Source organism: Chionomys nivalis, chromosome 9, assembly GCF_950005125.1.
Source record: "Chionomys nivalis chromosome 9, mChiNiv1.1, whole genome shotgun sequence".
Lineage (NCBI taxonomy): Eukaryota > Metazoa > Chordata > Mammalia > Rodentia > Cricetidae > Chionomys > Chionomys nivalis.
In genome coordinates, this window is record NC_080094.1 from 33,875,978 (window position 1) to 33,894,357 (window position 18,380).

At 39.9% G+C, this 18,380-nt stretch overlaps 1 protein-coding gene across 6 annotated transcripts in view; it reads right to left on the reverse strand.

Annotated features, from left to right (window-relative positions):
• The window catches only part of Macrod2 (mono-ADP ribosylhydrolase 2), a 1,826,063-nt gene that overhangs the window by 169,489 nt on the left and 1,638,194 nt on the right, over positions 1-18,380 (reverse strand). For all 6 annotated transcript variants that reach the window (XM_057781066.1, XM_057781065.1, XM_057781064.1 and 3 more), the window contains exon 10: positions 5,616-5,663. In XM_057781066.1, coding sequence (XP_057637049.1) covers positions 5,616-5,663 — 48 coding nt within the window. The remainder of the gene's footprint in view (positions 1-5,615; positions 5,664-18,380) is intronic.

Consider the following 18,380-nt stretch of genomic DNA (forward strand, 5'->3'; position numbering starts at 1 on the left):
CCGAAGACCAAATGCTCTCATTTGTGCCAATAAACTTGTCGATATTCTATCTTCCTGCTAGTTTCCGTCAGGGGAACCTACAAAATCTACTTTATGGAATCCTGGTATTCTTTGTGAGCTGACTGGTCCCTAAACTAAGGTCAGAATCACTATCAGCTGGCCTTCTTCACAGGTTACCAGTCCCAAACCTACCCTCATTACTTCCCCATGCAAGGCTGGGACTTACATGTCCTACTTTCTCACTCTGAATGATTTCCCTTTGCGTAACCGACATCAGGAATCTCAAATCTAAAACCAATCAGAACTACCCTTCATGTGTACAAACCTCTCTGTGGTACTCCATGTCTAGAAGAATGGTATTGCATACAATCTCCCAACCAGCTCAAACTAAAAACTGGGTATCGCCATTCAAACTTACGCTCACCTGCGTTCCCAAGCCAGCTGATCATCCCATCTTTGCCCTAACAAACCCTAGACTAGTCTATTATGAATGGTCCTGGCACCAGCATCAGCAGCACTTCTTGCTGTTTCTCAGTTCCTGTCTGTTTCTTAGTTCCAGTCGCTAGCCTTCTAATCTTCCCTTCTAAGGATTGTGCTTCCGCTGCTGCACACCGTGATCTTTTCAAACATCAATCAGATCTGGGTGCTCACCCACTTCCACCGCAGAGCACAATGTGCTATTTGGCTTTGCTGATATCTGTAGTTTCACCGCCCATTTGCCTTTCATGTTTTTCTTCAATTCCTTCTTCGCTTTTATTTTCTATGTGTGTATGTTTTGTATGCATGTATGTTTATGCAGCACATGGGTACAGTGTCCACAAAAACCAGATGAGGGTGTAGGAACTTCTGGAACTGGAGATACAGGTAGCCATGAGCTACCATATGGGTGCTGGGAATAGAATCTGGGTCCCCTGGATCCAGTGCTCATAACTGCTGAGCAATCTCTCTAATCCACCTTCTTACTTTAATTTTTTTGAACCACAGACTGATTTTTGCCCCAGGACTTTGCTACTGTCTCCCACTCCAGTGCCTCTAGTACATTTCTGCCTAGTTTGGGGGTCTTCTTTTAACTCTTTTTATTTTCCCAGACTAAATTTACCCACTACCACACACACACACACACACACACACACACACACACACACACTGGTGGCAGGAGGTGGGGGAGGCTTTCCCTGACTACATAATGCAATGTGCCTAAAAGGAAAGTTTTTCAAAACCACATCACTTGTATCTGGAATTATCTTGCTCCCTCATTTGTGTCTTTATTGTACACATACAACTAACTCATTGTTTTACAAGAAAAGGGTGTTTCTTTTTTTCACATCCCTCCTGTATCCTTGGTGCTGAGAAGTACAGTGAGAATCATTTTAGAGTCTGTTTTATTTTTACTTCACTGGTCCTTTCTTTAAGTCCAAGATATAACAGCTCTATGCCTAACTCATTCTCTTAGCAGCTGTTGCCTCATGCCAGAATTCTAAAATCACACTACAGGACTGCGGTTAACTTATTTCTCCCCTTTCCTCTTTCGTCTATTAAGAAAGAAACAGAACAACAATAAAAAATGTCCACATTTGCTATTAAAAATTTTGATGTCCCAGACTACAAAGGTGCGGGGCATAAGGGCTAAGTTTTATGTGGTCACAAGTCAGTCATGGCTAAGGTTATTACCAAGGCCAGGGTGAGAAACATCATCAATGACTGCCTCAGCAGCTTGCCGACTTCTGTTACAGGTATGAGATGCATGCTGACTTTTTAGAATGGTTCAGCAAAACCAGAAATGAGGTCTTTGGAACAGCTTATTGCATACAAATATCAGATCCACCAAGAGTCACGGACCAGGCAAGGAGGCATTGTGATCTCACCATTAGATCTAGTCCCATTGTACCCTGAAGAGTGCTGTCCTGGGGCTAGGTAAGAGCCTCCAGAGATGAAAATGCAACTTCAAGTCAGGATTTCTCACACCTGAAGGCTTTGTTGATTGCATGCCAAGTTTGCGATTTCCCGCCTTAACAGAAATTCTTAGGGTCTAGGTGGAGTTTTCAAAGACATCTGTTTGCCTACATTTAAAGATACTATGTTCAATGGGCATGGAAGCTTGCTGCATAGAAGGGCATGCGTGAAATTCATGAGCCTTTGATTGTTTCCTGATGCCCATGGGGTGTTCAAATAAAAGTCACTAATAAACATGACCTCTGTGCAAAGGTTCCTACCTGAGACTCAGCAGAGGAGTCACTCCCTCTTGGTCTAAAAAGAGCTGAAGGAGAAGCTGATTTTGTCCTTCTTCGAAAACAATGTCCTGAGCCTTTTTGATGTGTACTATTTTAGATTGCCTGTTTTTGACAAAGTCTGGAATCTGGAGTTTGACTATGAGACTGAAACCTCTTTCGTCCTCTGCTCTAGGTGAGCAGCACTGTGATGGTTGATATAGGGGGAGCCCTGCTGCCTCAGATTGGTCCAAGTCAAGAGTGTGTGGCCTTTGAGATGGAAGGACATGGGAAACATTTGGCATGCCTGAATAAGGATGATTAAAGTTCTACAGGGGGAGAATGCCACCTTGAAGACGTATCAACTCCATTTGAGATGATTCTGCCTCCATTTGCTATGGACCATCCGGCACACAAGTCTCCTATGACTTCAGCACTGAAACATTAGGAGATGCAAACGAGCTCCCCACACCTATTCTGTCTTGGCATCATGGATCATTGAGTGTGACTCGACCAGATGCTGAAGGCAGAACTCCCTGGATATCTGATAGGACTGGAATCGGAAATAATGAGAATACTCCAGACTGCAAATGCTGATTCTAGCTTGCAGTGACATTCTTCCTTTCAACGATTTCTTTAAAATGAATCAATGGTTTGGATAGTTAGCTAGCTCTGTTTAAGAAGTCAAGTCCCTTTGCCTAGGAATGTGTAGCTGTGGCACTGAGGCCAATGATTCATTGAACATTAACTTGGCTGAAAGGGCAGAACCCCTATGACTGAAGAATCCTCCAAGGACACTTTATGCAAGGCAATGCATGAGAATAACTAAGAATAGAACTGAACGCATTCAAGTTAATCTAGCACAGATTTTTAAAAATAAGACATTTTACATGGACACAAGAATTGAAGTTTTTATAGAAATTTTATCTTGGGCTTTCACAAAATTCAAGTAGAGTTCTTGCCTTAGGTTGCATTCTCCCAGGTATAGATACTAGACAATGTTTTGAATATAAGTAGCTAATTTGAGAATTATTCTCAGAAAGTATCAGAGAAGGACTAATGAAATAAGACAGGAGAAAGAAGATAGATACTTCTGCATATATTCGTGAACAAGCCCCACCATGGGCATCATAGGCTAAACTCTATTAGAGACTTCTTGTTAAGGATATAGAATCATGATGTTTAATGTTCCAGCTATATAAACATTTTCAGTGAGAACTTGAAATGTGCTTACTTAATCTGAACTGAGATGTAGACATGAGATATTCATGGATGTCATAGGTTCAGAATTAAAACTTAGACATGACATCTAACCAAATTTCTATATTGATTATAAGTTGAACTGATAACGTTTTTAGATAATTGTGTTATATAAAATGTTGCTAAAGTTAATTTCATTTATTTATTTTTAAATATGAGTGCCAGAAAATATAAAATTATATCTGAAGCTCATAAATGTCTATTGGTTATACTGCAATATACCCTAGAATGTGTCTCAGGTGTGTGTGTGTGTGTGTGTGCGTCTGTTTGCTGAGGTTTGAATCAATGTTCTTGTACAATGGCACTACTGAGCTATACCACCTTCACAGGAATCCTGGGAAGCTAACCCTTATTCATCATTGGTTTGAAGGGTACTTTATCCATCATTCGTTTGAAGGGTACTTTATCCATCATTGGTTGGAAGGATACTTTATCCATCATTGGTTGGAGAGCTACTCCGGAGAAACAAACTCACTAGTACATTGAGTTTTCCTGCATGAATAGAGAAAGCCACTCAGCTGAGGAACATAAAAGTTTCCATTCAAAGCCAAGCATGAGTGCTGAGGGAACAGAGGAATGGCATCAGCAGCTGCTGCAGTCCTTCCTCTGCCACCTCTGTTCCTGCTTCTAACTTTCACATTCTTTATCCACCTCTCATTTCAGCTGAGTTCATTGCCTCTGTAGAGAAGGGACCCTTATAAATCAGGCGTGTCTAGACTGGGGAAGAGAAGAGAAACTCTGTGGTTATTCGTCCAATGGACTTTTAAGAAGAACGGGAGCAGATGCTATTTCTCTAGGTAGTGAATGGATCGCCACCAGAGGGACAGAATTAAACTAATGCAGAGAATGTTAACTTTAATGAAGCCTCAGTTAATGAGACCCTTCACATCAGAATTTGAAGCGCTGATCATTGGAGATGCTGAAACCAAGATTGTCAGTAACTTATAGGATGCTCTGGACTCAAATTGTAGGGTACCCAAGACTAAAATCCCTGAGATATCTGTTTTAAAATTTGAAAACTGTACCCATTTCATACCAAAAGCACAGTGGCTGTTGAAATGAGGAGTATGAACCTCTTAATCTTATAATCTCCATGGTTGAGAAAAAGACAACAGAAAGTAATAGCATAGTGAATAGTCAAGCTTTACCGAGAGCCAAGCAGTGTGGGCGGCAGTTAAGGTACATTGTCTCATTTAATCTTCTAACTGAAACAATATGGTGACTATTGTCACCCCAGAAGTGAACAAAAACTATTGTAGAAAGATACTGAAAGTCAATGAATGGTGTAGAGCTAGAACTGTGTTTGAGTGTATTGATCCATGGATTACTATTTATGGGCACAGTGAGCGACTAACTTAGGCCAGAGCTTACACTTTTAACCACCAGGTTTCCTTGTGATTCTGATCTCTCTTGAGTGGTTGTCATACATCTTAATAATAAGAATGGTATATGCTGTATGATATTCATCAAATAGGGCCACAGGAGAAGTTTAGGCCTTATAAGCTGTGAAGAACCATCTTGAAGGAGGAAGTGATGCTACGGGATTTCTACACATTTACCTTAAGAAGATGAAGCATCTCCCTGGCTCATTGATGCTTTCAAGATGAAACCAGCTGGTCACCATTTTAGAAGGACATCTAGATCTTCTAGATCACTTAGAGTGTTTAAGTTTGGAAATTGCCCCCAGTAAGGCTTCAGCTTGTAGCTGTGTCACAGACAAGTAATTAAAAAACTTTTGGAATATCCCAGCCCCTAATGGAGGTCCAGGTTGTATAGAATTGGGTAAGTAAATGTCTTTTATTCTGGAATTCTCAGACCCAGTTTATTAGCAAAGCAAACTGTTGTCTTGAGTACCAAGACATGGTGATGATGGTTTCTTTACATCTCTGCTGGTTACACTACAACAGTAATGTACCTTTCTTTCATTTTTTTCCCTTTATTCTGTCAAGCTCAAAGTTCAATTTAACCCTTAAACATAGAAACTATGTTTGCCTAAAGAGTTACTATAGCCGCTCCCCTATTTTATGATGTTGAACACACATTTCTATTTTTTCATCTTATTCAGTCTTTCCTTAAAAATTACAGGATCTGACTAAATAAAATTGGTTCCCGGATTTACCCCAAGCAATAAAACTACAGTCTTATTACCTGCATCTTCTTTCATGTCAACATCAGCTGCTCCCTCATTGTTATCATCTGTTGGAAAAGGAAAGATAATGAGCAATGCAAGAAGTGCCACAAAGCTCCGGTTTGACTCATCAAATAATGAAAGGAAAGTAGAAAGCTGAGTAGTATGGCAGCCATTTATCCTGTATCATCACACTGGGTCATGCTGTGTTTGAGGAAAGTGCGCACACAAAGCAGAACCTAACACCGAGGGTTACATTCCCCTCTATAACAACATGTACGCAGCATAATTTGTTTTATTTATACAACGTATGTGTGGCCACATTGGTCATCTCAATTCTTTAAAACTGTTTCCCATGAACTTTAAATACCATGTACTTCACCCTCTGGGAAAGTATGTGTGCTGAGCTCCCGTGTTGGGACAGTGGACACACTGACATTTGCTTCCTGCACTCGGCTAAGAGCAGTGCCGCTTGCTCAGTTGCTAGGCAAACTTTCCACCACTGACTCCACGGATTTTACTGGTGGTCTTGTTTCTGTCCAGTTCCCTTCATTTCCCATAAAACAGTGGACAAGGATGTCAACTCTGATGACATGGTTGCCGAGTGATTCCCTCTCCTTCCCACATTGTGTGTGTGCTTGCACGCACATGTGTGTGTTGAGAAATGGTCTTTCTATGTATATCAGGATGTAATCATACCATGTAAAAATTGTTCCAATCCTCCTACCTCAGTTGCGTACCATCATACCTGGTTGTACTTACTCCTTTGACTCAGAGCATGATATGTCTCTCCTTACATGCTTCTCATACCTGATACCTTGGTCTGAATATTTGCCACCTGTTTATATGCTGAGACCTTTCCCCAAAGTCATGATCTTTGGAAGATGATTTCATCACCAAGATGGAGCCCTAATGAATAAGATCAGTTGCCTTAAGGAAGAGGTCAAAGAGAGACACAGTCTCTGTTGCGCCCTTAAGGACATGGAGAGATGATACTCTCTCCGTAAGGACCCTAGCAGGCAATAGAACTGCTGAAATCTGGATACTGGATTTCTAGGTTTTGAGAAATAAATTTCTGTTTTTTAAGCCTTTCCATTTATGGTATTTTTTTAACAGCAGTCCAGACACTAAACACAAGTTAATGCCTCTGTGTTCGTTCCTTTCCAGTCACTTTACTGTACTTTAATTCTAATCCTGTGCCTTGTGTGTCTTAGGGGTTTTCCAGTTGATCCTTTCTGCTGCTTCCAATGACACATTTTCCTTTCATTAATAGTGCCTGCCAGTTCATCTTAATGATGGAGAAAGGTCATTGGTTAAATAATAAAGAAACTGCCTAGGCCCATTTATAGGCCAGCCCTTAGGTGGGTGGAGTAAACAGACGAAATGCTGGGAGAAAGAAGCTGAGTCAGAGAGTCGCCATGATTCTCTCTCTCCAGACAGACGCAGGTTAAGATCTTTCCTGGTAAGGCAGCTCGTGGGCTACACAAAATATTAAAAATGGGTTAGATCAATATGTAAGAGCTAGCCAATAAGAAACTAAAACTAAGGGGTCAGGCAGTGATTAAAAAAATACAGTTTCCGTGTAATTATTTCGGGGCATAAGCTAAGCCATGCGGGCGTTCCCAAATATGGTTTATAAATGTTCTTTTACATTTAAAGGGGGATATGATATAGATATAATTTGCATTGGTATGGATTTTAAGGTCAATTTTGTTATATGCATATGTATTTCTGATCTTGATTAAGGTATTGTGATTGTGTAGTTCATTTAAAAATGTAATATATAATTAGAAAATATAGGTTGTTAATGGATAATCATCAATAATAATAAAGCTTGTAGTTATGTTAGTTAGATTTTCTAGATATATAGAGATATATTTCAATTAGATAGGTATTCTTCATATCTTTCAAAGACTACAAAATATGGCATTTAATGTTTTAATAACTTAGGGCTTTTCATGACAATGAGACACATCTACTCCTGGCAGCACCAATCTACTTCAAGAGGATGATGGGCATCGAAGAGGCTCCTTATGGAGTTTGATAGCCATTTGGGCAAGAAACTGCTCTTGCATGGACTGATGCATAAACTGGACACAGAAAACCCGCAGAGAGAGGACTGCTAAACTTGCCTAAAGGTGAGATGTTCTTTCGTGGTTCCTGATTCATAAAAGAGTCTGCGAGACATTCTACAGGACACAGCAAAAAGTGACTAAACTGTCTTTGAAATTTCCTACTTCATGGAAATGTCTGCTGAAAAGTATGGGCCTATAGGCTAAAGATGGGTGCCCCAACGGTACAGAGAAACTTTGGGTAACTGTCCAGGCAGCAAGATGTCTCTGTCATTTCTAGAGTTTAAAGTTTCTTATTTCTTGTTTACTTAGGTAATATTGTATCCTTCTGGAGTCTTTGATGGAGTTAAAAAATGGTTAGTTATAGTTATAGTTTTCCTTACTTATGATAAAAGATAAAATAGATATAAATATTGTAACTGTAATTCTTGCTTGATAACTGTTTTGCTATATATAATCTTACTATGTTAAAATAAAAGCCTTTTTTTGTTTAAACGGAAAAAGGGGAAATGATGGAGAAAGGTCATTGGTTAAATAATAAAGAAACTGCCTAGGCCCATTTATAGGCCAGCCCTTAGGTGGGTGGAGTAAACAGACGAAATGCTGGGAGAAAGAAGCTGAGTCAGAGAGTCGCCATGATTCTCTCTCTCCAGACAGACGCAGGTTAAGATCTTTCCTGGTAAGGCAGCTCGTGGGCTACACAAAATATTAAAAATGGGTTAGATCAATATGTAAGAGCTAGCCAATAAGAAACTAAAACTAAGGGGCCAGGCAGTGATTAAAAAAATACAGTTTCCGTGTAATTATTTCGGGGCATAAGCTAAGCCATGCGGGCGGCCGGGTGCCGGGGACGCAGCCCCGCAGCACATATTACTACATCTTAATACATTTCTGCTCTGGTCTACAGGCTCTGGTAACAGCCTCCTGTGCAAAGCACAAAGCACAAGCGCACTCCTTAACCCTCTGACTCTTCCCTCTAATACTTAAGGCCAAAGATATCTCATTCCAACCAGCTACCTTACTTCCATGGTGTTGGTGTTATCACCTAGACAGATGGCAACACTCAACTATGTTCTATTCCCTCAATGTATTATTGCTCTTACTTTATTTTATGTTGCTATTACAAAATACTTGGAGTACTTTACAGATACAAGAGGTTTATTTGGCTCACAGCTTTGGAGGATAAAAAGTATAAGACAGTGCGCTCCCATCTGTTTAGGCCTCCACTGAGAGCCACTGGCGGTGTCACCATCTGGCAGATGGCATCACAAAATAGGCACATGCACATGTTAAGAGAAAGCAAGATGGCAGAGAGAGGCACAGCTCTCTTTCTCTCTCCTATGACTAAAGAATCTGAGCACTAACTCAGTCCTAGAAGGACCATACTACCTAGGGTTGTGTCCCATGACCTAATTATCTCTAAATGGCATAAAATCTTGGTACCATTACCCTGAAGACCAATAATCTAGATTACAGACCTTTAGAAGATAAACCATAGTACTTCCCTTTAACTTCCTCTATCTACCTCATTCCTGCTGGTGAAACCATCACCCTCTCCTTTCATCTATACCCTTCAAGACTTCAGTTCACATTTTCTGATGCAGGTGAGCAGAAGTGTCACCGAGAAAAGCAAAAGGCAGCTACATCAGAAGAGGTGTCTATGAAGGCTTTCCCGATCATCTATCTGATGCAAGTTTGAATTAACTGTATTCTTTTTTATTGACTTACTTTTGCTATCTTATGACTATATACTTTGAAGACATTCAAACTCAGGTCTACCTACTCATTCTTCAGCCCACCCATTTCCTAAGCATGTGATCTTGGAGAGGTTGCCTATTCTTCCTGATTTCGGGTTCCTCAGTCACGATGAGTGATGATAACAATGACTACTACATGGACTTGCTCTAAGGACTGAGTTAAATAATGTCTATGCAAAGCACTAGAGCAGGCATTGAAACATCATCAAGCACTAACATTGGTTATTATTAATATAAAATGTCACAATCTAGTACTGCCATTCAGATGCCCACTTCATGAATACTATGAGGATGAAGGCCATGTCTTGTGTTCCTTTGTTTTCCTTGGTACCCAGTACCATTCACCTTACGTAATAGAATAGATAAAAACCTTTCCACTAAATGGCCAAACTACAAACAAGCATGTAATCTTGGGAAAGTGACATAAAGCAATATAACACTCAGTTTCTTAATCTGAAGAACAGGGATGGAAAAGTAACCAACTTCCTACAACTGAGGGGTGAATGCACACTTGCACGCACATGTGCATCTCCCCCAGAGCTACAGAATAAGCTTTTAAAGCTACTGATATTTGGCGACATGACACTGGTATTCTTTCTGATACATTGGTAACCATTTAGTAAGCACTACCACACACAAGAAGCATAATCGTCCTTGAAGACTGAGGTCAAGAATCTTTTTCTTCACAGCAATCACAAAGGGAGTCACAATGAGTAGGCTTCAGGTGGCAGAGCAGGCCACGATGGACTGCTGTAGGTGAGCAGAGGTTCTATCACTGGCAGAAAAGAGGAAGTCCATGGGCGCTTTCCAGAGGAGCTGACGGGTCACCTAAAAGGTAAGCTGAGACTAACTTGAGGTAATGAGAGCCAGCAGTGTGTCACCAGGGAAGGTTGTCTCCTGACTACACACTCTATGCTCACTGACACTTGGCATCCGCCATGCGGGTCCTTTGCCTAAGAGTTGTCTCTGGTTCTGGTTTCTAGAGCCCACTTGGCTAAAGAAATTCTGCACAATGAACCTGTTCCAGAAGCCAGCCTACCACATGTGATGGACAGCTCCCTGTTTCTCAAGCTCCTCCCACAAATACCGCAGGCTTGTTCCTTGTTCCACGTGATTTCCATAAGTCTCCTTCCCTCATTGAACTTGAGGTGCTTGAACTTGAACAGAGATAGAGTGTAAGTAGTTTGGAACTTAACCCCTTGACCTCCTTTGTCACTCTCTCTCCCTTCCTCTCTCTTCTGCTGGCATTTCCCCAGATTGCCTTTCAACGAAGGATCTCTACACCTGAACCCTTGTTTCAGGACAGGCTTTGGGTTCTGTTTATTTATTTTTATTTTTAGCACCCTCAAACAGATGGGAAACTCTTGGAAATACATGTTCAGAAGCAATCAAAATGCCTTCAATGAAATTCAATTAGTTCTGAATGGCTGAAGGGCAGAGCATGATAACCGGAAGCTTCAGTGGTCCTTTCTGGCTAAAGATCCTCCCCTACCAGGAATAATGGTTCATTTCACAGGCCATGTGACTGGGCCACAAGGTTCCACAGCATCTTTTTGTGTGTGTCTTTGAGGGTATTTCTGGAGACTGCCACTAGAACAGGAAGACTGAGAAATGTAGATGGCACTCCCTTACATGGGTGAGCATCGGGAGACCATAGGAAAGTACTCGGAAGACAGAAAGGCTGAACTTCGTCTGGACGAGGGCCGTGCTTCATAGTCCATTACTCACAGTGCTGGCTTAATGGTTCTCGTGCTTGAACACTGTTTCCTCTCTACCTTTGAGTTCAAACTGAAATATTGCTTCTTACTTTGTTTCAAGCCTACAAGTACTCAGACTAGGGCAGTGGTTCTCAAACTTCCTAATGCTATGACACTTTAATACAATTTTCCCATTGTGTTGACCCTCAACCATAAAATTATTTTATTGCTACTTCATAATTCTAATTTTGATACTGTTATGAATCACACTGTAAATATCTTATATGCAGGATATCTGGTATGTGATCTCCAAAGAGCTTGCGACCCATAGGTTGAGAACTGCTAGACTAGAAACACACCACTGGTCTTCTGGATCTTAGGTCATTGGCCTCAGAGGGTAACTGTGCTACCTATCCTTTGGGGTTACCTTCCTATCCGAAGAGCTGGAGACTTGTAAGCCTCCATACTTTTATAAGACATGCCTTATAATAACCATTTTCCATATGTCATACACAGGTGTGTTCCTCTGCTTGTCTAGAGAAACACTAAGAAAAGATTTTTGAAAGAAAGAAAATTTGCACCAATATGCCAGCGTTTGAAGCTTCTGACAAAACTAGAACAGCCAAACAATTTCAGGCAGAAGAATGATGTGCCAAGTATTGAAGAAGAACTTTTTTCTTTGTCAGAGGAACTCACCATGATATCAGAAGATACATGCCTTGATATTTTGATATTCGAATTAAAATGAAAGGGAAGTGCTTTTAGTCTGGAAAGCATATGCTGCAGCTGCATATTAATTAAATTCACCTTGCTTCCACATTCCATACAATGTGCTTGCTTGAGCCATATTTATGAACTATTTCTGTTGGGGCTTCTTTTCCTAACAATCCCAGGAACTAGAATGACATTATATAAAAACAGATGATACCCTCTGGAGTTGAGAGTCGTGACACTGAAAGTTTGGACATAGTTCGGGGACTGATGGAGCGTGGGCACAGATCTCCTGTGCTTTTATGCAGTTTATCAAGCTTCATACGTCTTTGTTAGAGGACAAAAATACAATAAAAGGTCTCTAGCCAAAGAGATACAAATGTCATTTCAAAACAGAGAGCGATCCATCAGTTGGTATTGTTCTGTGTATGCAGAAATGCCAATCCCAGAAAAATCCCCTTCTTTTCCTAGGTGTAGTGCACACGAAGGCTAAAACTCCATCTCCTCTCAGAGGGCCTCTTTGATGTTAATTTCATGAAGGATGTGGGTTTTATTCAGCCCATAACTCTCTGTCAAATTCCCCTGTTGAGTTCTACACAGGATGTCCAGTTATAACTGAAGTTCTTATTTTAATAAAAATATATGTGAAAACAAACTAATGTCTCTTGAAGAACCAGTTTGGGGTAACCAGCTATACTGACTTTGGGAGCCCTTTTGTAAAGAAGAGGCTACCTGCTTTAGCTATGCAATGGGTATCTATTTCACCTTCTCTACGGGTGACAGAGTTAATAGAAATGTTTTTTTGTCCAGTCATTAGACCTGCTTTCTGAGAAGCACTTTGTTCCCCAGCCATAAACAGTATATACTTTAATAACTTATGCCCCACTACTTCAAATAACTTGCGATTTAGATTTATCTTCATCCTTTCCTTTAGGTCTACATTATTAATATAATATTTGGGAAAGTGGAGTATGTGTGTGCACAATAGATACACAGAGAACTTTATTCTGAAGCAAGTTTTAAATCTGTGTCTCATCACCACCTGGAAACTTTTAAAAATGCAAACTTCCCATACTTATTCAAGACATATCAAGTAAGAATCTATGGAAGAGAAATCCAGAAATCAGGGTTCTGGCTATCCTTCCATGAGATGTTCAGACATCTTGCAGCTCTAGGTCCACTTGCTTAAAGAAAGAGGATGCTCATATTTGGGGATATCTATTACAAATTAAATTATCTTGTAATGACTCCTTAATGCTAATGTAGTGCAGTGTATGACCAAACAAGAGCTAAGCATAATCATAATGGTGCTTGAAATTACCTAGCTACTATGCAGCTGGATGGATCTTGTCATGGGCCATGTCTACAATCTTTAGATTGGCTCAGAGGCATATGCATGGATGGAGACATACACATGGATAGAGACCAACTTCAAAGAGGACTACCGGGGGGAAATAACTTGAAGCATGTTATCCAAAACCCTTGTGACTATTTTAGAACCATCTATATATAAGGGTGAGTCTATCAAGGCCACCAGTTCTACAACCCTTTGGTGGCTCACACTGCATGTGGTTACAGTTCACAGGCTTCTTGTGCCTTCTTATGTAATCTTTGCATTTCATTATCAAGGGTTTCTGGAAACTACTTGCATATACAAAGAAAGAAAACATTATTAGAATAAATAATACTCTCTAGGATTTCCATGAAGTATAGGAGATGCTGGAATTCTCATGGCTTCCAATAAGATTTGGTAAACAGAAACTTTAGGCCAACATTGACAGATGAGGGACTGTCCTTGTAGAGGCTTCACTTCTAACATTAAACTGAATATTAGGAACCATTGAATCTATCTAATGGTTAAATATACTTTCTATAGAGCAGCTGAGAGGGTTAATTTGTTTTCAATTTTAATGTGACTAAAAACAAAAAAAGTGTTTTAACTTTGTTGTGGGTCAATATGAGGACTCAGTTGTCATTAATATATCCATTTTGATTTATCAATAAAAAGTGCTCCTTTTCATTATTCTACACCTGGCTCAGTCAAATTAGCACATAATGGCACCAAATTGCTGAGTCTGGGATTTGTGAAGAGAAGGACTGGGGAGTAAGTGGGAAGATTTTTTTTTAAGTTGTTCTGGATGTATTGAGTTAAAGATAGCTAAGAGACTCCCAGCGAGACATAGACTGGTGTCTACAGCAAAGAGTACTGTGCCAAACACACAGACAGCTGAAAAGTAGAAAATGGAACATTCACTGGATAAATCATGCCTAGTTAAGGATACTAATGACTCCAAAGTGGTGTCGGAGGTCCTTCTGTCTATGTGTTGCTTTCATTGGTTAATAAAGGAACTGCTTTTGGCCTATAGTAGAGCTATAGGGAAACAGAACTAGGCAGGGAAAACTAAATGGAATGCTGGGAAGAAGAGGCAGAGAGAGAAGCTATGGAGCCACCACCAGAGTCAGACATGCCGGAACTTTGTTGGTAGGCCATGACCTTGTGGTGATATGCAGATTAATGGAAATGGGTTAAATTAAGATGCAGGAGTTAGCCAATAAGAAGCTAGAGCTAATGGGCCAAGCAGTGATTTAATGAATACAATTTCTGTGTGGTTATTTTGGTTCTAAGGTAGCCAGGCGGCCAGGAAAGAACAAGCGGGTCCTCCACCAACAGTAAAGTATTATCGGAATTCATGTGATCAAATACACACTGGATATTAGTACACATGGTCAACCCATTAAGGGGGTTCTAGATCTAACTGTTGTGGCATGTTCCCATGATCCTGGCACTCTAGAGTCAGAGGCAGGAGGATTGTTACAAGTTTGTAAACAACTTAGATAGCATAGTGAATTCATCCAGGGTTACTACATAGGGAACCTGTTGAGAGGAAGGAGAACGGAAGTGGGGAGAGTGGAGAGGAGGAAGAGCAAGAAGTAGAAAGTGGGAGAGAAGTGGGGGAGACAGGATGATGAGGGAGGAAGAAAAAAAGAATGTGGTGGTGGAGGAGGAGAGATTGATTATAAAACCTCACCAAAGGCAATTAAAAATTAAAGGTTTGGACAGTCATGTGATTTTGCAGTTCCTAGAGTGAATAACAAATGAAGGAGACAAAGGTAAATTCTGGTCAACAGATAAAATACAGGCTAGGGCATTTTGAGTTACTCTCTTGTTTTTGTTTTGCTTTGTTTTCCCTTCTGGAACCTTGGTAGAATTTTCCCATTTATATGCTATTCCTCAAAAGAAATTTATTTCCCTTACCTTGGCCTCTGTGCCTTCAAATAAAGAACAGAAACCAAACTGTTGAAGCCTCTTCCCTACTGCTGTCTCCTTACAGCTACCGCTTCATTCCCCATTCTAAGTGGTATTTAGGAAGTATCTGTTTTTCCAGAACTTTCTAATGAGATCAAACTGTACTTAGTCAAGGCTCATGTTCCGAGGTCCTTGTTTGTCCTGCTGTTTATCAGTGTTAGCTCCATTCACTGCACACTCACCCCTCCTTGAAGGGACAGATTGCTTTCTGCCTATGCCTGGTGCTTGTCCCAGCATTCCGGTTGCTTGGTTACAGCAACACTTCGCTGGATTTTCACTGAAGGCACAATGTGTTTGCAGCTTTTGGGGCCATCAAGTGGAAATAGTTAGGACTCATTTCTAAGAAGGCAGTAAACTCATTTATGTCACATTACCCAGTGACTGCCTTGTAGAGTTCTAAACGTCAATGTGACCTGCACAGGAAGTGTGCACAAATGTGCCACATCCTGGTAAGTGATCATTATTAAAGAAACATTCAAATTCATTCACTCTAGCTTCTCTATACACTGGATATGCCACTTAGGGAGGGAAGAAAAAGCAACTCGTATTAGGTCAACAGGGTTTTTATTTTGTCTCTGTTTAGGTTACTTTTTCAAGGAGTATTGATACATAAGCTTTGACCACTGCTGTAACAGAGTTCTAATTTGGTACTTTAAAAAGAAGCAGATTTTCTAGGGGTGGTGGCTCACCCTTTCATTCCAGCACTGGAGAGGCAGAGGCAAGTAGGTCTCTACATCTTTGATGCCAGTTTTAGTCTACAGAGTGAATTCCCTGCCAACTAGAAGCATATAGCGGGACTTCTTTTCTTTTTCAAGGTAGATTTATTGTCTTACAGTTTATACAGTGGATGTCCAACAAGGATCCATTTACGCTAAAATCAAACTATAAAACTGGACTTCACTCCTTTCTGGAAACTGGGGAGGGGAAACATTTCCTTGGTTTTGTACTTATAGAAACCACTTTTATTCCACGGCTCATAACCCTCTCTCTCCATCTTCAAATGCAGCAATGTTGCATCTTTCTGCACATTCATTTTTAGCCACATCTCCCGATTCTCTCCTCCTGTCTCCTTCCAGTCTTAAAGGCCCTTTGAAGTAATTCTAAGGGCTCCATCTAAAAATTCCAGAGAAATTCCTTTATCTTAAGTCAGCTGATTGTAAGTTGAATTGAACTTTCTCTTTTCAGTGTAACATAACATATCCAAGCCGCTGCAGCTTAAAGTATGAATACCATTCTTTTTTTTCTTTTATGTTGGGGGTCCTTTTCCTACCTAATATGCCTGGAAAGTGAGAAACAGATGGTGTTGTTAAAGACTATCGCAAGGTATTACTAAGAAGAATTCTATTGGAATTTAACCAATGGCCTGCACCATAAAGTCTATAAGCTTTAACATCAGTGTCATTAATGAAGGTTTAGTTAAATAAATAGAATCATATTTTATAAGAAAAGTTCATTTCAAAAACCTTCAACTTTTCTTCTTTTCTACATTCTCTATGTTTACTTAAAAAATACTTTCCCACTACTTTTTAGTGAAAATAATATAACAAAGGCAAATGCTGAAATACAAAACTATTTGTTGCATATATTTAAAAGAGTTAAGGTCCTTACTGTATAAAGACATTTTATAGATCAATGAGCACACAATGTGATGTCGATAAAATTGTACCAAGGATATAATTAGCACTTTCATACAAGAATATTCGAGGCCTGGTGCTGGAGAGATGACTTCAGGAGGTAGAGTACTTGTTCCACAAGTCTATGTTTGATCCCTGCAACCAGATGAATAAAGAGAGAGCTGGCTCCACAAAGTTGCCCTCTGACCTTCGAACATCTCCCATGGCATATACGTGTACACAGAAACAGACACACACATCCACGCAGAGTTTTGAAATCTATCAAAACTAAAATTGGAGAAAGGTGGCTAAAAAGTGAATAAATGACATAGGTAATAAGAAACGCAGTTTCCATTAATTACCTTGTTTAATATAGGAAAATGTTAACATCAAAACACAAGAATATATACCACCAAGAAGAGTAGGAGGGAAACGAGTTCTCATCAGCTGCTGGGGGAATGTAAAGCAGGTTGTGTAATGCAGGTAGGATGGCTGTTTATAGTTTTATCTGCAGAAATGGAAATCCCTGCAGTTGTGTAATACAGGGCACTTATCTACAGCGCTGCAAAAATGGTGAGCAATTTCAGAACTCCCAGTAAAAGTGTCTTCGTTTTGAATATATTTTGTGAAAGCAATTTCACTTTTAAAAAGTATTGAAAATTAGAGAGAATATGAATATTTACCCATAGGATGGTTTCCTTAAGTTGCAAATACAGAACAATTTGCAAAAATAGTCCCAAGTTCAGTGACAAGGCTTTGAGTAAACTTTGGGTCCATTAAAATAAAGTAACTGAAGAATACCTGATCACAAAGAAAAATGCTCGTTGTTTGGGTTGACTAACAGGTTCTGGTTGTATACATTTTCCCATTATTAAAGACCAAAAAGATATAATAAAATGATTGATGTCTGGATTATAGGTTAAGAAATAGCGGATGTTTTCTTTTGTTTGCTTGTGTGCTTTTTTAGTAAAAATATATGTGATTTTTACATGAAGAACTTTTATTTTCTTATAACAGTGATCACAGAAGCTAAACAATATATTTTGAATTTTTATCAAGAATCAGATTGCAAACAAATATATAAAAGGATTCATTGTAAATTTTGTGATGCTCAGTCGAGATACCTATCCGAGTAACATTGCTTCCCTTCTATTGGCCTTGACCTTATTTGTGCTTGCTCCTGGCAATCTGAAAACCATAAAAATCAAGGCACACACAGGAAGCCATGGCTCTGAGGTTGTACCAGCATTAAAGCTATTTCTTGTGGTGACAAGTCCGACAGCTCTTTTCCTTATGCCACAGATGCTTTTGATGTCCACTGGACATTATGTTCACCAGTCTGCGTATCTTTCTCTGAATCTCACCACTCTGTCATCAACACTGTTTTCAAGTCTCTATCTCCAAACACTGGTTTGGCAAATCAAGGGAAAGAAAACCTTACTGGTTTGTGGCAAATGCGGTTCATTGCTTTTCTTGGAAAACGGATCAAAAAGGAGGAGAACGCATGAAGACTCAGTGTGACTGGACGGATGCCACTCTTCTTGGAACATTAACATATTACCACAAAAAGATGCAACATCAATTTGGGAGCAGACAAGCAACCTCAGGATTGCTATGGGGAGAAGCGT